At 32.8% G+C, this 23,299-nt stretch overlaps 3 protein-coding genes across 3 annotated transcripts in view; 1 reads left to right on the forward strand and 2 right to left on the reverse strand.

The window, feature by feature from the left end:
• The window catches only part of LOC139482351 (uncharacterized), a 111,048-nt gene extending 98,722 nt beyond the window's left edge, over positions 1-12,326 (reverse strand). Inside the window, exon 1 of the mRNA XM_071266206.1 lies at positions 12,317-12,326. The gene's annotated coding sequence lies outside the window, so the exon portion shown is untranslated. The remainder of the gene's footprint in view (positions 1-12,316) is intronic.
• LOC139482345 (bridge-like lipid transfer protein family member 3B) overlaps positions 1-23,299 on the reverse strand; it is a 64,429-nt gene that overhangs the window by 30,438 nt on the left and 10,692 nt on the right. Inside the window, exon 11 of the mRNA XM_071266197.1 lies at positions 16,137-16,637. Coding sequence (XP_071122298.1) covers positions 16,137-16,637 — 501 coding nt within the window. The remainder of the gene's footprint in view (positions 1-16,136; positions 16,638-23,299) is intronic.
• LOC139482348 (protein trapped in endoderm-1-like) lies at positions 49-1,249 on the forward strand. The gene has a single exon (XM_071266201.1). The coding sequence runs from the start codon at positions 160-162 to the stop codon at positions 1,135-1,137; it is 978 nt and encodes a 325-aa protein (XP_071122302.1). The 5' UTR covers positions 49-159; the 3' UTR covers positions 1,138-1,249.

The raw sequence follows: 23,299 nt of genomic DNA on the forward strand, positions 1-23,299 counted from the left end.
AGTACAGAAAATGGAAATTGACTCAAAGTAATTAGAGAAAAACCATCATATATCAAATGACAGGATTTTATTTCTGTGATACTGATACAGTTTAAAAATCTGGTACTATAACTATGATCTATTAATTTGGCTTTATAATAGTGAACTCGATATAAAGTTATGAATAATAATTCCTCTTCAGAAACAATACCGAAGGATGTTCGAATGATTCACAATGTTCTAGCAACAATTGTTTCTATTTTCGGCATCATTCTGAATTTGATAATTTTACTAGCAATCCTAAGGTACAGACTATACAAACAAACAGTAATTGTGTTCATTGTTAATCTTTCTGTGTTATACTGCATTTCGAGTGGATTTTCAGTGGCTTACATCGCTTATAATTCATTTACAATTTACAACAGTGATTCATTGAATCCTATGGTTTGCAGGGCTTTTGGATTTATAACTTACACAATTTCGGGAGCAGAGTTAACTGCCCTTTGTTTAATTTCGTTTAATCGTTACTGTTTAATAGTGTACATGGAAAAGTATAATGCTATTTACGGAAAACGAAGCAATGTTTTAATAATGTTATTCCTATCTTGGCTTTTATACTTTGTGCTATTTTTGCTTCCAACAACTGAAATATGGGGCAAAATGATTTATGATAAAAACCGATTTCTATGTCAGCCATTTTTATACGGAGACAGCTTTTCAAAATTCATTGCCTACTTCTCTGTTGGAAGTACAGCGCCACCTTTAGTTTTCTGTTACGTAGGAATAATCTGTAAAGTGAATTCCACTCGTAATAAGCTAAACAAGGTTAGTGATACTCATGCTAGCAGACGGCCTAAAAGAATGCCATTCATGATCATCTTTATCTTGACAACGTTTGGAGTTTTGTATTTACCTTTCATTTTCGTACAAGGAACAGACCCAGATGCCGTTAAGTATGACATCAGAATACACCTAGTTACTGTTTATATTGCATGGGTACATTTGTTGTGTAACCCTATTATTTATGCAGTTTTTAATCAACACATACAGACAGCATTGAAAAAGCTCTTTTGTCTGAAGGTAAAAAATGAAATTTTTGCTCAAACTCACCATACTTTGGATGTACAAATTAATGTTATAGCTTCACAGAGGTCATGAATATCATTTCTTGTTACTGATGATGTTACTATTTTTAATTAAAGAAAAAAGTTGTTTTATAAATTATTGCTTTGTTGTGTTAAGATATATTGTTAAGTAATGATTTTCCAAACAAATTTATGAATTTTATTTTTTTGATAATAAAAAAGGGAACATTTTCTGATCAAACTTGGTAACATGATACAAACTCTGAAGGGATCTAATAATCCGAAAGAGCAGTTACACAAGACTGGAAACAGTTGGTAAGAAAAATCAGGATCTGATTCCCTTGGAGAGTTTATGATGCCCCATGGGAATTGGATCCAGTTGTCTATTGGATTTTAGGGGCTCTAATATAATTGTTTATTTTCAATCCCTCCTTCACAAAATTGGACATTTTTCCATAACATATACCGGTAATGTCCTTCATTTATTAAATCTCAATTACAAATAAACTGTTTAAGTCACCTCACTCAAGATTCTTTGCAAAAAAACTATTTATTTCAATAATAAATGGAAACACAGCAGGGGGCATAAAAGTTTTTAAAAATTTACATTGAACTGACTTGATGCAAGAAAAAACATGAAAAAGATCCATGTAAAAATTGTCCTCTGAAAAGCAGGTGCCTTATTTGGGAAATCTCAGTAATTATTCATAATCAGGACTGATCTGCTAATTGTGTAAGCAAAGTTAATTTGTATATTTCAAGGTGATTGCATGTCTGTCGAATTATTAACCTCTACTGATAAATACATGTTCTAATGCAGATATCAATAAATACTCTTATATTATATTTTATACTCTATAATATAGGGTTATTGCATGAATATTGGGGAATATTGTCCTGAGTAGAATTTTATATTGCACGATATTCATGCAATAACCCTTTTATTGTATAGTAATATAATATTTGAAAGTAAAAATTGGTTTAAACTAATATTTTGTCATTGATGACGTCATGAATTTTGAAGATTTATTGCACTAGTGCAATATTAGAATTTATTGCACGCTAACTTTTGGTTACGTTCTGTGGAAAATATTATATTGCTATACAATAATAAACTATATTTCATACAATTAAAGTGATTCTGCTCTAAGATAGCTCAGCTTCAAATAACTAACACTCTATACATGTATCCATTTATTTCATGAGTACAAGCCACTCTTGAATTGAGGAAAAATTGAATTTTCGTGGATATAAAACAATAATATCCAGGTTTTTCAAATGTTAGAGACAGCAAATACAGATGGAGTTACAGGAGAAAACTGCTGACAATGCTAGTCAATTAAGATTTGAGTTGAGTGCACCCTGCAGCCAAGTGGGGTCCAAACTCACAACCTCAGTATTGACTGCCAGGCTAGTGATTACAGTAGTAAAACTAATTAGACCACTTGACCACTGAGGCCCCCATAATTTTACAGGAAATGCACTTGTTGAAATAAAAAATGCAATATTTTTAAATTCAACTATGCAAAAAAATCAAAATCAATGAACCGTGACTGATAAAAGTATATGATCCGGAAAAGAATGCTTTACTTTGCTCATTGTTGAAGACCGTACGGTGACCTATAGTTGTTGATGTCTGTGTTGTTTTGGTCTTTTGTGGATAGTTGTCTCATTGGCAATCATACCACATCTTCTTTTTTATATTTACTTTTTCAGGAATTAGGGATTCATCAATCATTTTTTCCAGAAATTTGGGATGACACCTTCTTTTAATCCTAAGCACAGAGTTTTTGATTGTATAAAAATTATGACTAAACACTATTTTACGATATTTTTTTTTACAACATTTACTTAATTATAAGCTTGTGAATGAATTGGTCAAGTTTTAAATTATATACATCAATTATCTTAAAAGTGTTTAACCTGATGTGAATTGACACAAATATTGATACAAACTAAGCAAATATCAATTCAAACTAATGATAGTTGGATCGTGTACCATTAAATCATTTTTTATTTCAATTAAAGGAAACATCTGTCAATATATACTGGTAATTGTCTGTACTAAACATGATACTGGGATGATTTGACAATTTATTCTGTACTTCAATCGACAAATTAACTTTCAATTTTCATTCAATTAATGTACAAAGATGTTATCTAAAAATGTATCAAAATACGCTTTTACAACATAAAAGGATGTTTTTGTAATTTGAACATTGTAATAGATATTGTATAAAATTATCATTAATATTATCACAGTGACAAGGCAAAATGTGTGTGTTTGTAAAATTGAATTTTTAAATAAAAATAAAAAATCTTGTATTTGTGATGTTTGATTTATTTTATCAAAAATAAGAGTAATAAAAATTTGAGGATGTAGGAATGGACCAAATCTTTAACCTGAAGCAGGACAGATGGATGAATGGACAGATCATCTTCACATCAAACTAACTTACATATCATTTTTAAGAGAGGGATGAAAGATACCAAAGGGACAGTCAAACTCATAAATCTAAAAAAAACTGACAAGGCCATGGCTAAAAATGAAAAAGACAAACAAACAACAGCACACATGACACAACATAGAAAACTAAAGAATAAACAACACGAACCCCACCAAAAAACTAGGGGTGATCTCAGGTGCTCCTGATATTGGACAGCATATACTTAGACTGATCAACGGAAAGACAAATCACAAAAAAACATGCCAGCCACCGATTATCGTCAGGCAAAGTTTTAAGAGATTTTCAGTAACCAACCTCTCTAACCATTCACTGCCGGTGCAGATATTATCTGTTTAAATGTCAACAATATATAATTTGAATAATTTATGACATTAAAAACAATTTTAGTGTCAGTTTTTTCTCATTTTCATAAAGAGGTGGTGATAATTTTTTATGATTAGGGTAATCTTTTCAGAAAAAAAACACCAAATAATTTACATAGTTCAATTTGACATTTATAATGAAATGTTTATTATAAAATTATATAATTTTAATTCATATAGTTAAACATATTATGGTTACTTTGACACAATTGAAAATCCAATTTTCAAATGATTAAAAAAGTTTCACACACTCTGAAATATGAGAAATTTGAACTTTTATACTTTAATAAAAATCCTCCATTATTTGAATTATTCTAAATTTGATATTTTACACTACATGCACTAGGTGGACAGGAGATTATCATTCATTAACGCCTCTTAACTTAGATATATCAATTTACATCCAATTTCAAATAAAATTCTAATAATAAGTAGCTGTAATTATAACTAGGTGTCGCTCACCTTGGTCTATGTGAACATTAAACAAATTACACAGATGGATTCATGACAAAATTGTGTTATGGTGATGGTGATGTGTTTGTAGTAGATCTTTATGTACTAAAATTTTTGCTCCTTACAATTTTCTCTATCTATAATAAACTTGGCCCTTTCATTTCAGAGGAAAATATTTTGTAAAAATTTACAAAAATTTACCAAATAAATGAAAATTGTTAAAAATTGACTATAAGGGGCAATTACTCCTTAAGGGGTCAACTGACCATTTTGGTCATGTTGACTTATTTGTAGATCTTGCTTTGCTAAACATAATTGCTGTTTACAGTTTATCTCTATCTATAATAGTATTCAAGATAATAACCAAAAATGGCAAAATTTCTTTAAAAATTACCAATTGGGGGACAGAACCCAACAACCAGTTGTCCAATTCATCTGAAAATATCAGGGCAGATAGATATTAACTTGATTAACAATTTAAATGCTTTGGTTTCAAAGTTATAAGCCAAAATCTACATTTTACCCCTATGTTCTGTTTTTAGCCATGGTGGCCATCTTGGTTGGTTGGCCAGGTTACCGCACACCTTTTTTTGAACTAGATACCCTAATAATGATTGTGGCTAAGTTTGATCAATTTTGGTCCAGTAGTTTCAGGGGAGAAGATTTTTGTAGAAGATTACAAAAATTTACGAAAAATTGGTAAATATTGACTAATAACTCCTTAAGGGGTCAACTGACCATTTTGGTCATGTTGACTCATTTGTAGATTTTACTTTGCTGAACATTATGATGTTTTAGGTTTATCTCTATCTATAATAATATTCAAAATAATAACCAACCAGATGCTCTGCAGGGCGCAGCTTTATATGACCGCATAGGTTGAACCCTGAACGGTTGGGGCAAGTATGGACACAACATTCAAGCTGGATTCAGCTCTAAATTTGGATTGTGATTAAATAGTTGACACAGCATAGGTTTTGCACACAGAATGAATGTGGTCTAATGAACTTAAAATATTTTTTTTGTCTTTGAGCAATCACTATGCTGTTGAATATTAATCCTCTCAAAAAAATGTTTGAAGAAATTTTCTTTTTATTTATGAAATCTGAAATGAGAAAAATTAACCCCCCCCCCCCCCACCATTTTTTTTTCACATCCCCCTTTCCCTTTTTTCAAAACTGATCTCAATTCAAATTTCTAATGGAGTTTGCAACAATAACTACTCATTTAAATACATCATAAAATATTAAAATGTAACAAAAAGTGCTTGTTATCACTGAATGGTAAAGAGTGTTTTAATTTATCAGTTGGTAGTAAAAGTCAATATACATTGTGCATTGTATAAAACAATGATTTAAGTTGATTCAACTACTATTCTGGACAAAGAAAGATAACTCCAATCAATTGAAAATTTCTTGCTATTGCACAATATTGTGCAATTAGATATTTCTTGCTATTGCGCAATACTGTGCAATTGAAAATATTTGCTATTGCACAATACTGTGCAATTGAAGATTTCTTGCTATTGCACAATACTGTGCAATTGAACATTTTTTGCTATTGCACAATACTGTGCAATTGAAGATTTTTTGCTATTGTTGAATACTGTGCAATTGAAAATTTCTTGCTATTGCACAATACTTAATATAATAATTTTGGATCCTGATTTGAACCAACTTGAAAACTGGGCCCATAATCAAAAATCTAAGTACATGATTATATTCAGCAATCAAAAAAGCCAAAGAATTCAATTTTTATTAAAATCAAACTTAGTTTAATTTTGGACCCTTTGGTATTTAATGTAGACCAATTTGAAAACGGGACTAAAAATTAAGAATCTACATACACAGTTAGATTTGGCATATCAAAGAACCCCAATTATTCAATTTTTGATGAAATCAAACAAAGTTTAATTTTGGACCCCGATTTGGACCAACTTGAAAACTGGGCCAATAATCAAAAATCTAAGTACATTTTTAGATTCAGCATATCAAAGAACCCCAAGAATTCAATTTTTGTTATATTCAAACTAAGTTTAATTTTGGACCCTTTGGACCTTAATGTAGACCAATTGGAAAACGGGACCAAAAATTAAGAATCTACATACACAGTTAGATCCGGCATATCAAAGAACCCCAATTATTCAATTTTTGATGAAATCAAACAAAGTTCAATTTTGGACCCTTTGGGCCCCTTATTCCTAAAAACCTGTTGGGACCAAAACTACCAAAATCAAACCCAACCTTCCTTTTATGGTCATAAACCTTGTGTTTAAATTTCAAAGATTTCTATTTACTTATACTAAAGTTATGGTGCGAAAACCAAGAATAATGCTTACTTGGGCCCCTTTTTAGCCCCTAATTCCTAAACTGTTCAGACCTTAACTCCCAAAATCAATCCCAACCTTCCTTTTGTGGTCATAAACCTTGTGTTTAAATTTCATTGATTTCTATTTACTTATACTAAAGTTATTGTGCGAAAACCAAGAATAATGCTTATTAGGGCCCTTTTTTGGCCCCTAATTCCTAAACTGTTTGAACTAAAACTCCCAAAATCAATCCCAACCTTCCTTTTGTGGTCATAAACCTTGTGTCAAAATTTCATAGATTTCTATTTACTTAAACTAAAGTTATAGTGTGAAAACCAAGAAAATGCTTATTTGGGCCCTTTTTGGCCCCTAATTCCTAAAATTTTGGGACCAAAACTCCCAAAATCAATCCCAACCTTCCTTTTGTGGTTATAAACCTTGTCTAAAATTTCATAGATTTCGATTCACTTTTACTAAAGTTAGAGTGCGAAAACTAAAAGTATTCGGACGACGACGACGACGACGACGCAGGACGACGACGCCAACGTGATAGCAATATACGACGAAAAATTAAAATTTTTGCGGTCGTATAATTACCTCAAAGTTTTCTTAAAATTACCAATTCAGTGGCAGGAACCCAACAACAGGTTCTCTGATTCATCTGAAAATTTCAGGGCAGATAGATCTTGACCTGATAAACAATTTTACCCACTTCAAATTTGCCCTAAATACTTTGGTTTCAGAAATACAACAAAATCTACATTTTACCCCTATGTTCTATTTTTAGCCATTGTGGCCATCTTGGTTGGTTGGCCGGGTCACCAGACACATTTTTTAAACTAAATACCCCAATGATGATTGTGGCCAAGTTTGGCTAAATTTGACCCAGTAGTTTCAGAGAAGATTTTTGTAAAAGTTAATAGACGACGACGGATGACGGACGCAAATTGATGAGAAAAGCTCACTTGGCCCTTTGGGCCAGGTGAGCTAAAAATTTATTTTTTAACTACTAGCTAAAAGTTGACTGGTAATAAATATTTAATAATTAACATGAGTTGTGCCCTACAGTGTGGGTCTCAATGGGGTCTATTAGAAGGACGCGGGATTAGCCGATTTTTATTAAGCAGGACATGTAATTAAGCGTGAAAACAGGAAACGAAGTCCAGCAAAACATTGGAAATTACATGCGCTTATAATTAATGGCAACGAGAAGCGGGATACAGGATTCTCACTAAACAATAAGTCGGATCCTGGATAAGATCCCCCCAATGATACCCCTTACAGTAGGCTGCTGGACAATAATTTTGACTTTTTTCATAGAAATACTGTCCTATACATATTTCACAGCATATCTTATTTAACAAAAAATTACGTCATCAGATACATTTACTGTTGATTCATATATTTTTGAAGGTAGATTTTTATACCATATGGTTAGAGAAAAATTTTAGTTACCGAAATGAAGGATTGATACTAAATTTATAATTGATGATTGATTAAAGAAATGTTCCTTGAAAATCATTTTTTGTAGATTTTGATTTAAGGCGAAGTGTACGTAATTGCACGCCTCTAGCGGAATACGGGATTAAAAACGTTTGTCGTTAGTTACGCAAGTTATCTCCCTTACTCCAAGAAAGGACACACGAAAGAGAAACTACTTTCTGCGGTCTAAAATGAATCCAACAAGCACGCCTGTGCTGTCTTAAACCTCATAGAAATTATCTAAATAACTCCAATTAGAAATCACAGCATTCTGTACGTTGTTCTGTGTGCAGCCTGACTTAAAAACACTGTTTTTTTGTTTGTTTTAGACGCGTAGGAGAAGGCATTTCGTGTTCGGATATCAACAGAAAGAAAAAACGCCTCACAACAAAATTATAAACAAATAAACAAATTAACATGTAACAATTTTTCTTCTATTGATATCAAATTAATTAAAATGAAACCTGAATTGACCCAACAATATCGTTTTAAAAAGCCATAGTCTTGAACGAAAAACACAGTACTCAACGTAAAGTTTTATAATAGGTTACAAATAATTAATGAAAGACGTGTGAATTTAATTGTTTATTAAAAAAAGACGTTGAAATGTTCGTATTTTGTGCAATTGAAAATTTAAGGACATGATTTATATTCATATAAGAAATCAGACGATACCAAGAGAATAATTTGACCACTAGTGCAAAACTTACCAGTCGGAAGAACAAAGACGGAAAACAAACAAAAAATAAACAAATTATGCCCCAAAAATTACTCAGTAACTTAAAAATTGTCTCACTCTAACATTTATCTTAAAATAAGTAAAAATAATGTCATTCAACTCCCAGTTTTCAACATGTGCAGAAAATAAACAGGTGTCTTCTATTCCGTCCGCAATTTATGGGAAAACTAAATCTAAATTTAGAACCATATTGAAATTGAAAGTACACATGTACGATAAAATATAACATGTCATTTCTTCTTTCCCAGATTCCAATTTCAAAGAGATATATAGCAAAATCTGTTTTCTTTTATTGTGCCTGTGTGCATCATTCAAAATTAGAGAATGTAATTTTGAAGTATCAAGTCTCAATTCAAGATTACGAATGAATAGAATATAGAATTACGGGAGGGGGAGGGTAGGACCTTTATCGGAACTCCGGGATCGGGTGTTTTTAAGCTCGAGATTTCGAGATTGACCCTTTCGGGATCCGGGAATTCTATTTCCGAATTTCGGGTAGTCGGGATTTTTAATTTCGGGATTTCGCCGGATTTCGTGTTTTTAAGCCCGGGATTTCGGGATCTGGATCCCTCCATCCCCAGTGGCGGATCCAGGGGGGGTCCGGGGGTTGGAACCCCCCTTTTTTTTTGGCCGATCAATGCATTTGAATGGGAGCATATAGTTGGAACCCCCCCCCCCCCTTTACTCTGGGTTGGGAACCCCCCCTTTTTAAAATGGCTGGATCCGCCACTGTTCCCTCCTCCCTCTATTATGGTTAAAGAAAAGAGGTCATGGAAGTTTTGTGATACTTGTAACTGCAATTTAATATTTAGTGGAATGAGAGGTGAAATGTGTTCAGACTATAACATTTCGATTTTTTTTTAAATTTAACAAAAGTTTACTGCAAGGGCTGTTTAACGACCTCGATTATTATCCATGAGGATCTCGCACTCGGTCAGCTCTAGGTTTTCACCTAGTTCATGATCATACAAGAATTGAGAAGCCAGTGGTTTACTAGTCTTATAATATGAGACTTTGGAGTTCATATAATTTACATTCAACGTTTATTATCGAATATTTCAAGGCTTTTTGACTATCAATGTTGACCCCCCTTTCCAATTGATTGGATAAAATGAATGGATTGCCGCCCCTATTTCAAACTGAAGTCCTATAAACTGACTGGTATTCGAATTTGTTAAAAGAAATAATTGGTATCTCTATTGATTCAATACCGTAATGCCGAAAAAAAACAATCATTTATTTCCGCGAATTCCGAACAGCTAGAAATATATTCCCGAGTTCCAATTTGAGTAACTCGAATAATTCAAGCCCTTTCCATGTCCGATTTTCTCCCACACGAGAAATGTAGCATTCGTACATCAGCTGAACAATACGACTGAATTATTCGGGTTACAATTTGTGTAAATCCCGAATGCACATAAAAGTAAAGGTCCAGTCCGACTTTCGGAAATGGACTGTTGTAGATTTCAGATTGATTTCCAGAAATAAAAATCATACAAAAATGTTTCACGCAAATATTCGTCTTCAGACGTGTAAAGTTATACAACGGTAACTAGCCGATCTGGATTGTGATAAAAAGAAGCGCATGCAATGCATAAAATATATATAATGTCGTGGCTCAGGGATGTGTTGAATTATAGAGATGCTTATGCGGCACAAAGAATAGATTAATTTACCCAAATGTACTAAGAATTACCACACAACTTAAATTTACTTAAATATTGATTTGTTATCCTGTGCCAGACAGATGGCTGATATTCTGAGAAGAGACCTTGATGAAATGAAGTTTTATGGGAACAAAGATTTTGGAAACACGTCGCAGTGTTTAAATTTTAACAAAAAATAAGGCACCAAGGTCGAAAATAGTTCTAGTTCATAATGAAGAAAATGTCAACCGTTTTCTAGCTTGGCGATCTCCGCACGCACCCGAATATAATAGACAAATACAATACAATAGTTCACAAAACGTAACATAAAGAACTAAAGACCGAGCAACACGAACTCCAACAAAACGGTATATATTTCATACAAGTATAGGACTATATATGAAACGTCGTAACTGTTGCGGCGACATCAATAACGTTGTCGTTGTTTTTTGTTTTTTTACACTCAAAATTCAACTTTAACAGGGTATAGCTTGAAAAGTAGCACGGTAGCTAAGGACTTTCTTTGCACCAATCGATTCCTCAGACATTTTAGAATCGTCTCATAAATTTAAAAAAAAATCGATTGTCTAATATAATAGAAAATCTTGGAAATGTAACAATTCCTGCCGAATTTCACTATTTTCCCTATATATCCTTTGTAATTTTGGTGTATGATGCTGTTAACTTCAACAGCTCGTATCTCAAAAACGAAAACGGTTACCCCCTTTTTTTATTTTATTTCCAATTTATTTTTACAAGCAGAATCTACATGTAAAATTTATAAAAAATCCATTGTGTAGTTTAATTACGTACACTTTGCCTTAATGAAGAAATTCGGGGAAAAAAAACAAATACATAAATTTCGTAAATATTGATTTTGAAACTGACAGTAAAAAGATATTAAGTAATAAATACAGACTGGTAGAACATTGAATCTATCCATCCCCCCCCCCTCCCTCCTCAAAATATATGTTGAAGAACAATAAGTAAATATAGATTATCAATGGTTTTTCAAATGAGAGGGCGATTCTTAGCTTCAATTTTATTGGAGGCAACATTCTTAAATCTAAAAGACCATTGATGAAATCGAGAATGGAAACCAAGATTGTGTCAAAGAGAAAACCGAACCAAAGAGCAGAAAACAGCGCAAGACATTTTACAAAAGTTCTAAATTTCCTAATAGAATCGAAATAATTCTACACTTGCTTGGTATGAAGAAATTGACATATATAATGCCTACCTATATGTAAAAAAGACCATAGAGCATGCATGGCATGAAAGAATTATTTCTTAAATTAGGAAATTTTTCATCCGCTTTACATGAAAAATTTCATACCTATGTAAAAAAAGACCATAGAGCATGCATGGCATGAAAGAATTATTTCTTAAATTAAGAAATTTTTCATCCGCTTTACATGAAAAATTTGAAGTATTTGTATTTCATGGCCTGGTCTTTAATGTTGACTGCTGAAAATGAAACCAACCAACACATCTCAAGTTGGAAAAAATAGGTGAGAATGGTGACTTGGACCATAGGCGGATCCAGGGGGCCCTGGGGGGCCCGGGCCCCCCCTTTCGTGGGAAAAATTTGGTTGATTATATAGGGAATCATTGAAGCATGACTGGAGCAGGCCCCCCCTTAGGTAAGTCAGCGGGCCCCCCCTTAGGAAAATTTCTGGATCCGCCACTGTAGACTACCCACACAAAGGCATATGGTTGATTTAATCTACAATGTAGCAGCCATTTACCTATCTTTCTATAGGTAGTCTATATTCACAACCATATTTTATAAACCGTTCTCTGATCCAGATAATAATAGTACAACTAGTCATGCTAGTTTAAGTATACAACATGGTCATACATAATTTCTATTTATGACATTTTAAACAATTTAAAGTTAAATTTATCTCAATTTTATAAAAAGTTGGCTCATTAAATGCATTATTAGAGTTATTATCATTTGAAAACAAGAATGTGTCCAAAGTACACGGATGCCCCACTCGCACTATCCTTTTCCATGTTCCATGGACCGTGAAATTGGGTAATTATCTAATTTGGCATTAAAATTAGAAAGATCATATCATAAGCAACAAGTGTACTAAGTTTCAAGTTGATTGGACTAGAGCTTCATCAAAAACTACCTTGACCAAAAACTTTAACCTGAAACACCCACTTTCATTTTCTATGTTCAGTGGACCGTGAAATTGGGGTCAAAAGTCTAATTTGGCTTAAAAATTAGAAAGATCATCTCATAAGCAACAAGTGTACTAAGTTTCAAGTTGATTGGACTTCAGCTTCATAAAAAACTACCTTGACCAAAAACTTTAACCTGGACAGACGAATGGAACCACAGACGGACAAACGAACGGAGCCACAGACCAGAAAACATAATGCCCTCTACTATCGTAGGTGGGGCATAAAAATATCATTATTATTTGAATAGTTAAATTTGTCATTTAGAACAGAATGTTTTATTTTTCACAGTTTAATAATTTAATAATTTGACATTCATAATAAATTTGTCATTATATCATTATAAAATTTGTAAGGGTTCCGCGGAACCCTGTGTATCACCTACTTTTGCTGTAAATCGCAGGCTTAACAAAAATGAGGAAAAAAAATCAATAAAAATATTCCTCTTGATACTATCTTTTGATTGTAAGAAGCTTCTGTCCAAGTTTGGTAAAAATCAAGGATAGTTTATGAATCTAATAAATGTTTTAGAAACTTTAACTGCAGATTGTACTATGTAATGTTAACTGGAAGAAAAACTAAGTCCATTTATAAGTAAAATACAGATACACAGGTACAAAATATTAACAAAATTTCCTTCTAGATAATAGCTTTTGATCATAAACTAGCTTCTGTCCAAGTTTGGTACAAATTTAAAATAGTATAAGAAATTAAGTTATTAAATTTTTTTTAATTTAACCACAGAGTGCATGAATGTGTTGTTTCCTGGCAGAAAATCTAAGTCCATTTAAAAGTAAAATACTGAAAAAATGGATTTATTTTTTTACAAAATTTACTTCTGGATACTATCTTATGATCATAAACAAGCTTCTGTGTTTTAAAGTTTGGTGCAAACCCAGGATAGTTTGAAAAAGTTATTAAAATTTTAAAAACTTTAAAAACAGAGTGAATGTAATGTTTCCCCACAGAAAAACTAAGTCCATTTATAAGTAAAATACAGAAAAAAGGAATTTTATTTTTGCAAACTTTACTTCTGGATTCTATTTTATGATCATAAAAAAGCTTCTGTCCAAGTTTGGTAGAAATCAAGTATAGTTTAAGAAAGTTATAAAAATTTCAAAAACTTTAACCACAGAGTGAATATTTGTGGACGCCGCCAACAACGGAATGTAGGATCACTTAGTCTCGCTTTTTCAACTAAAGTGGAAGGCTCCACAAAAACACATTAAACTATAGTAAAATCGGTTATGGTAACTATGACTTCATCAAATATCATTTTAAATGATTTAAATCCAAACTACCCACACAGGGACATAATAACAAAAATTTAAATTAAAGTTTTGTCTTACTCTCCCCAAGGTTATTTAATTTTGCATAGTAATAAATAATCAAATAGTTAGATAAATAGTCCCACTACCAGACAATAGTCCTTAGGCCAGAAATTTTTAATTTGTTGGTTTACGGATCCGCCGACCCGATTTTTCCGATTTCCAGAATAAAAATAAAATTGACTTTTCATGCTTTTTTATTCCCGCCGACCCTAACAAATGCATTATCCCTGAAAAATAATTAATTAATTTTTTTTTATGAAATGAAATGCATTAATCACTAACAAAATTGATAACACTTTCTGTTGTGAAAAAATAAAACTTCCAGTTTACGTTTCTAAAAATAGACAAATCAATTATAACTGACCTTGAAATGTTGTTTGCGCAAATAATATTGCGGAACGAAACTTGTTTTTAAAACCAATTACACAATAAGTTGGTTTCCCTTATTTGTCATCAGTCCGTAAGATCATCATCGCATAGAAATAGACTTGTCCAAATGTGGACAGGGTAAAGGCATCAAGTTGAAGTACTGAATATTAACAAATCATTTGGAATTTTCTTGTTTCATAGATAATAAAAAAATTATCGTCCATTTGGATAAAAAACGGGAATGCGAGACAACAGATTAACCCGATAATCTCGTTTTCCAGTGGACGAGTCTATTTTTAACACGTGTGTTGAAACTTATTTTCGTACGACGTTTTTACATTTTTTTCTTTATCAGTTTTCGTGCTTGAAGATCATTATTCACCAAGTTTTCTGGAATTGATAAAGATCTAGAGCTACGCGAATTTATTTTTCTTGTTTCTGATATGTCGATTTAATTTCGTCTTTGTCCGTGCACCCCCCTTTTTTTACTGTAATTTATTAGACAATGTCATGCGATGTTTATAACATTTGAGCAATAATATTTCATCGAACTAAAATTTAAGAAATGATGATAAAATAGCATAACAAACATATTGTTAGAAAGGTAAAATATATATTGATTTTGCATATTTTTCTGTCTTCAAAGAAGATTTTTTTTCTTTTTTTTTTTCCCGACCGACCGACCCGACTTTTTCATGGGGAAAATCTGTAAACCATCAAATTAAAAAACCGTGGCCTTATACTAATTACAGATTATATTCTGTTATTACACCTTTTTTCAACAAATTACTCATCTTTGTCAATTATAAACTAGTTCTATGCCGGACACAATTGGCTTTTGTCCAATCAAAGTAGATAAGTTGAAAGTGATATATCAGCGCTTTTACAAATATTTATTGATAAATAACTCTTGGTATCAAAAGCATTCAGCATAACAACAAATTAAATATTAATAAATGATTTGAAAAACTTATAGGTTACACACATTACCCGTGGATACATTTGCTCTTTTCCCTAGCTCTCCATTGTGAACAAAAATTGATGCGCCTCACAAGGGAGACAACTAAACTAGAGGCTCTTAAGAGCCTGTGTCGCTCACCATGGTCTATGTGCATATTAAACAAAGGACACAGATGGATTCATAACAAAATTGTGTTTTGGTGATGGTGATGTGTATGTAAATCTTACTTTACTGAACATTCTTGCAACTTACAATTTTCTCTATCAGGACGCCAACTGATGAGAAAAGCTCACTTGGCCCTTTGGGCCAGGTGAGCTAGAAAGGGATTTCTAATTACAGGATCAGTTATGGGAATTAGCAAACAGACTACTAGTAGTTTGAGATTTTCAAGTAAAATAAACTGAGAATGGGTTCTTTTGAAGAATACTAGTCTCCATCTCCTGGTGATTTTCTTACTCTATTTCTGTTAGTCTATTGGGAAACATGTAATAATCTGTACTTGTTTACCATAAATATTACCATCTCATGTTTTTACAAGATCTATGGATACTATTAGGGTTTATATTCTACAAACTTTTATCACACATCATGATGTGCTGTTGCCAAATAAAGTATCGACAGAACAAGTTTTTATTTCTACGATAATAATTGAAAGTCAATTGCAATCTTGACTTCAGAAGGGGAGATAATCAAATTAAGCTGAAGGATAATGTTATAAAAGCTTACAGAGAGAAGTATTAGAAAGTGACAGAAATGTTACCTGGATAATCAATGCCTTCTGGGAAGAAATACTCTGTGTATTCTGCATGGAGAATGGACGTATCTGAAGGTAGATGGAGCTGCTTTTTATCAGAGGACAGAAACTTTTTTGGTGTATTACGTGTATTGTCAGCAGTCGACACCTGGTAAATTGTAAACTCTTCAATCTTCAAAACAATACAGCTTTCTAAAAGTTTTGTTGTTCTTGGTTTTGGTGTAGAATGAGCTGTTTTCCTGGTTGGTTGAGGAGATGCATTGGGTTTTGGTTGGTTTTGACTAGTAGCAGAAGACATCTTTTCTGGAGTCCTCTGATTGGTTAAACTTCTTTCTGGTGTTCTCTGATTGGCTGGTTGATGGGCAGGTGACTGAGTAGGTGAATTAGCAAAACATGTCTCTCTAGCTTTGCCAACTTCTTTCTTAAATGCATTAAACAGTTGTTGTACCCAATGATTACGAGATCCTTGATTATCACTATAAGAAAACCAATGTTTTCTTTCTCCACCTGAAAAGCATGAACAGTTAAAAGTTATCCTCTTCATGTGTTAACTTGATTTTACTGACACAGATAAAATTACCATTTGAATCTCTAGATGTTGACACAGCAGGAATTACTTTTTGATTATCTTAACACAAAGGGAATAACCATTTGGTTCTCTTGGCATAAAGGGAATAAACATTTCGTTCTCTTGACACAAAGGAATAAACATTTCGTTCTCTTGACACAAAGGAAATAACCATTTGATTCCCTTGACAAGGAGAAAATTACTATTTGATTATCTCACAACAGGGGCAACCACCATCTGATTCTCTAGATCTTGACACTGAGGGAATTACCATTTGATATATTTGATAGTATTCAGTTGTATGAGGGTCTGGATGTTATTCTGTAAACATTTAATTTTCTCCCTTTTTTCTCTAATCATTAAAAAATTAACCCCTTTTTTCTCTACCGATAATCTTCATTTTTTTTGTCCGTTATTCTCTAATCTTCATTTTTTAAGGGCATTAATCTTTAATCATTTAACCCCATCCAAACCTCTTGTATCTACATTCTGCAAACACTGCTAGATTTGAATATCTCTATGAACAACACACTTTAACTTTATCAATAATTGCATGAGTGCAATGGCTTTATAACAACTGAATAACTGTCAATAAAAACATTAAGAAGTTATAAGCATGTCTTTATTTCTTTTATAACATTAATTACATAATTCCCTTTTCCAACACAAAGCATTAGCACTAAAGTATACTGTGGTATAATCCATGCATAAAAATAGTTTTATAAGCTAAATGCTCATGTTTAAAACAGTAAACATCAGTTGTATTTGCAATATTGAGCTGCTTCTGAAACTTTTGAAACATGGGAAACAATAACTAGAGGCTCTCAAGAGCCTGTGTCGCTCACCTTGGTCTATGTGCATATTAAACAATGGACACAGATAAATTCATGACAAAATTGTGTTTTGGCGATCATGATGTGTTTGGAGATCTTACATTACTGGACATTCTTCTTGCTACAATTATCTCTATCTATAATTAACTTGGCCCATTAATTACAGTGGAAAATATATTCTAAAAATTTACAAAAATTTACGAAAATTGTTAAAAATTGACTATAAAGGGCAATAACTCCTTAATGGGTCAACTGACCATTTTGGTCATGTTGACTTATTTGTAAATCTTACTTTGCTGAACATTATTGCTGTTTACAGTTTATCTCTATCTATAATAATATTCAAGATAATAAGCAATAAAGGGCTGCACTTTAGCGCATGATACGCCTGTTGCTCTTTTAACTTGTCTTTTATGCTTTAAATGAATTTATATGATCAACTAGAAATATATATACAAATCAAAAGGGATGTTACATTAATATATTCACCAAAGTTTCATAAAATCCCCCTTTTTTAAGTATAAAAATTCATTACTTAAGAAAACGTAAAATCTAAAATTTATAAAAATGGAAAGGGAGCTTATGTCAATAGATATAAACAATTTATCATAGTTGCATAAAATTTTGTGAAAGTGTTAATTATTGTCCCAAAATTGGAAAAAAAAACCTTTTTTAAGCATAAAAATTCACAACACGGAAATGTAAAATCTGAATTTATAAAAATTGAAAGGGAGCTTACATCAATATATATAAACAATTCACCATAGTTTCATGGACATTGGTGAAAGCCTTTTTGAGTTATTGTCCGAAGTGTTGAAAATCCCCCTTTTTTTAATGAATAAAGCCCCGTAAATCCAAAACTTAAAATCTGAAATTTATAAAAATTGAAAGGGAGCTTACATCAATAGATATAAACAATTCCCCAAAGTTTCATGGACATTGGTGAAAGTTTTTTTGAGTTATTGTCCGAAGTGTTGAAAATCCCCCCTTTTTTATGAATAAAGCCCCATAAATCCAAAACTTAAAATCTGAAATTAAAAAAAAACGAAAGGGAATTTTTTAATAGATATAAACAATTCACTTAAGTTTCATGGAAATTGGTGCAAGTGTTTTTGAGTTATTGTCCGAAATGTGGACGACGGACGGACGGACAGACAGACGAACACACAGACGGACATACGGACGGACAACGGTATACCATAATACGTCCCGTCTAAAAGACGGACGTATAAAAACTGCAAAATTTCCTTAAAATTACCAATTAAGGGGCAGCAACCCAACAACGGGTTGTCTGATTCGTCTGAAAATTTCAGGGCAGATAGATCTTGACCTAAAAGATTATTTTACCCCATCTCAGATTTGCTCTAAATGCTTTGGTTTTAGAGTTATAAGCCAAAATCTACATTTTACCCCTTTGTTCTATTTTTAGCCATGGCGGCCATCTTGGTTGGTTGGCCGGGTCACGCCACACATTTTTTAAACTAGATACCCAATGATGATTGTGGCCAAGTTTAGTTAAATTTGGTCCAGTAGTTTCAGAAGAGAAGACTTTTGTAAAAGTTAACGACGGACGACGACGACAGACGCCAAGTGATGGGGAAAAGTTCACTTGGCCCTTCGGGCCAGGTGAGCTAAAAAGGAGGTGGGGGTATTGATAAAGAAAACAGCAACTCAACAATGATGTTTAACCAAACGTTACTTTTAAAAGTCAAAATATTGAAAAATCAATAAATGTAAAATAATTTTTAATAAGCATGCTAAAAAGAAAGTAGAAATTAACTTCATTTTGATACAAAAATTAGTTTTTAAGATCAAAAGATATCAGTTTATGCTTCTAAAAAAAGTAATAGTCTGCAAACTGGACAAAAAAGAGGTATTCTGTAAAATTTGACAAACAATGTTAACAGATGCTTAACAATAGCTTTAAATTTCTTATCAGATTTAAGTAAATAAAAACTGTAAAATATAAATGGTTTAATAATCTAGCAAGCAATGTAAAAATGCTAAAAAGAAAGTTTTGCTTAGAAAAAATGTGGAAAAGTTGCCAACTATAAACAAGTGTATCATTGTGTATAAAGTGTTGTAATTGTGAATATGATTTTTGATGGACCAGAATGTTATTCCCAAACTAAGAAAACAAACACTGAACACGGTGACTTTAGGAATCATTTGTGTCAACATTGGTATTATAAGATTTGAAGATCTTTGAAACAAAAAATGCAAATCACGAGTATAGCACATTAATTCAAGGGAAATTACTCTGATAAACAATTAGCTTCTGTTTATTTTTAGCTCACCTGGCCCGAAGGGCCAAGTGAGCTATTCCCATCACTTTGCGTCCGGCGTCCGTCGTCGTCGTCCGTCGTCCGTCGTCCGTCGTCCGTCGTCGTCGTCCGTCGTCGTTAACTTTTACAAAAATCTTCTCCTCTGAAACTACTGGGCCAAATCAAACCAAACTTGGCCACAATCATCATTGGGGTATCTAGTTTAAAAAATGTGTGGCGTGACCCGGTCAACCAACCAAGATGGCCGCCACGGCTAAAAATAGAACATAGGGGTAAAATGCAGTTTTTGGCTTATAACTCAAAAACCAAAGCATTTAGAGCAAATCTGACATGGGGTAAAAATGTTTATCAGGTCAAGATCTATCTGCCCTGAAATTTTCAGATGAATCGGTCAATCGGTTGTTGGGTTGCTGCCCCTGAATTGGTAATTTTGAGGAAATTTTGCTGTTTTTGGTTATTATCTTGAATATTATTATAGATAGAGATAAATTGTAAACAGCAATAATGTTCAGCAAAGTAAGATCTACAAATAAGTCAACATGACCAAAATGGTCAGTTGACCCGTTTAGGAGTTATTGCCCTTTATAGTCAATTTTTAACCATTTTTCGTTAATTAAAGTAATCTTTTACAAAAATCTTCTCCTCTGAAACTACTGGGCCAAATTAATCCAAACTTGGCCACAATCATCTTTGGGGTATCTAGTTTAAAAAATGTGTGGCGTGACCTGGTCAACCAACCAAGATGGCCGCCACGGCTAAAAATAGAACAAAGGGGTAAAATGCAGTTTTTGGCTTATAACTCAAAAAACAAAGCATTTTGAGGAAATCTGACATGGGATAAAAATGTTTATCAGGTCAAGATCTATCTGCCCTGAAATTTTCAGATGAATCGGTCAATCGGTTGTTGGGTTGCTGCCCCTGAATTGGTAATTTTGAGGAAATTTTGCTGTTTTTGGTTATTATCTTGAATATTATTATAGATAGAGATAAACTGTAAACAGCAATAATGTTCAACAAAGTAAGATCTACAAATAAGTCAACATGACCAAAATGGTCAGTTGACCCGTTTAGGAGTTATTGCCCTTTATAGTCAATTTTTAACCATTTTTCGTAAATTAAAGTAATCTTTTACAAAAATCTTCTCCTCTGAAACTACTGGGCCAAATTAATCCAAACTTGGCCACAATCATCTTTGGGGTATCTAGTTTAAAAAATGTGTGGCGTGACCTGGTCAACCAACCAAGATGGCTGCCACCGCTAAAAATAGAACATAGGGGTAAAATGCAGTTTTTGGCTTATAACTCAAAAACCAAAGCATTTGAGGAAATCTGACATGGGATAAAAATGTTTATCAGGTCAAGATCTATCTGCCCTGAAATTTTCAGATGAATCGGTCAATCGGTTGTTGGGTTGCTGCCCCTGAATTGGTAATTTTGAGGAAATTTTGCTGTTTTTGGTTATTATCTTGAATATTATTATAGATAGAGATAAATTGTAAACAGCAATAATGTTCAGCAAAGTAAGATCTACAAATGAGTCAACATGACCAAAATGGTCAGTTGACCCGTTTAGGAGTTATTGCCCTTTATAGTCAATTTTTAACCATTTTTCGTAAATTAAAGTAATCTTTTACAAAAATCTTCTTCTGAAACTACTGGGCCAAATTAATCCAAACTTGGCCACAATCATCTTTGGGGTATCTAGTTTAAAAAATGTGTGGCGTGACCTGGTCAACCAACCAAGATGGCTGCCACCGCTAAAAATAGAACATAGGAGTAAAATGCAGTTTTTGGCTTATAACTCAAAAACCAAAGCATTTTGAGGAAATCTGACATGGGATAAAAATGTTTATATCAGGTCAAGATCTATCTGCCCTGAAATTTTCAGATGAATCGGTCAATCGGTTGTTGGGTTGCTGCCCCTGAATTGGTAATTTTGAGGAAATTTTGCTGTTTTTGGTTATTATCTTGAATATTATTATAGATAGAGATAAATTGTAAACAGCAATAATGTTCAGCAAAGTAAGATCTACAAATAAGTCAACATCACCAAAATGGTCAGTTGACCCGTTTAGGAGTTATTGCCCTTTATAGTCAATCTTTAACCATTTTTCATAAATCTAAGTAATCTTTTACAAAATCTCCACTGAAACTACTAGGCCACAATCATCTTTGGGGTATCTAGTTTGAAAAATGTGTCCGATGACCTGGCCATTCAACCAAGATGGCCGCCACGGCTAAAAATAGAACATAGGGGTAAAATGCAGTTTTGGGCTTATAACTATGAAACCAAAGCATCTAGAGCAAATCTGACAAGAAGAAAAATTGTTAATCAAGTCAATATCTATCTGCCCTGAATTTTTCAGATGAATTGGACAACTGGTTGTTGGGTTGCTGCCCTCCAATTGGTAATTTTTAAAGAAATTTTGCCGTTTTTGGTTATCTTGAATACTATTATAGATAGCGATAAACTGTAAACAGCAATAATGTTCAGCAAAGTAAGATCTACAAATAAGTCAACATGACCTAAATGGTCAATTGACCCCTTAAGGAGTTATTGCCCTTTATAGTCAATTTTTAACAATTTTCATTAATTTGGTAAATTTATGTACAATTTTAACCAAATATAGTTCTCTGTTACTAATGGGCAAAGTTCATTATAGATATAATTGTAAGAAGCAAAATCGTTCAGTAAAGTAAGAACTTCAAACACATCACCATCACCAAAATACAATTTTGTCATGAATCCATTTGTGTCCTTTGTTTAATATGCACATAGACCAAGGTGAGCGACACAGGCTCTTTAGAGCCTCTAGTTTATAATTAAAGACAACATGCAAAAGGCAATAAAAATTGTCATTAGAGGGCAATAAAAGAATCATCAAATAAATTAGGTAGAAATGGAGGGTAAGTGTATGTTAGCATTATGACCAATTACAACCTATCAGATATTCTTTATCCATTATAGTTCTAAGGATATTGAACAATTACTTTCATGCATTTCATTTACTTGCTCTAAATGCTTTGGTTTTTGAGTTATAAGCCAAAAACTGCATTTTACCCCTATGTTCTATTTATAGCCATGGCGGCCATCTTGGTTGGTTGGCCGGGTCATTATAGTTCTAAGGATATTGAACAATTGCTTTCATGCATGTGTATCCTAATGTTCTTTTGTCAGCCATGACAGCCATCTTGGTTGCTGGATATCAACAAAATTTACTATGATCTAAAAACTTTTCAGATCAATAGTGTCAAGTTTGGTTTGCATTAGTAAAGTAGCTTGGAAGGAAATTAACTTTAAAACAGAAGGTTTATATGTGACATATTCCATGATAAACATGTGATGGCAATATATCAATAAACCCTGTGGGCCTGTTGAGCCAAAACATAAGAAAATTGATAAGTTTAAAGTTTCTTTTTTAAATGAGTGATGTGATATCAAACATGCAGTGTCTCTGTCATTTCCATTTTTTAAAAATCACTA

This window comes from Mytilus edulis, chromosome 7 (assembly GCF_963676685.1).
Source record: "Mytilus edulis chromosome 7, xbMytEdul2.2, whole genome shotgun sequence".
Lineage (NCBI taxonomy): Eukaryota > Metazoa > Mollusca > Bivalvia > Mytilida > Mytilidae > Mytilus > Mytilus edulis.

Coding starts and splice junctions, on each gene's coding strand:
- LOC139482348 (XM_071266201.1), top strand. CDS start 160: ATGAATAATAATTCCTCTTCAGAAACAATACCGAAGGATGTTCGAATG.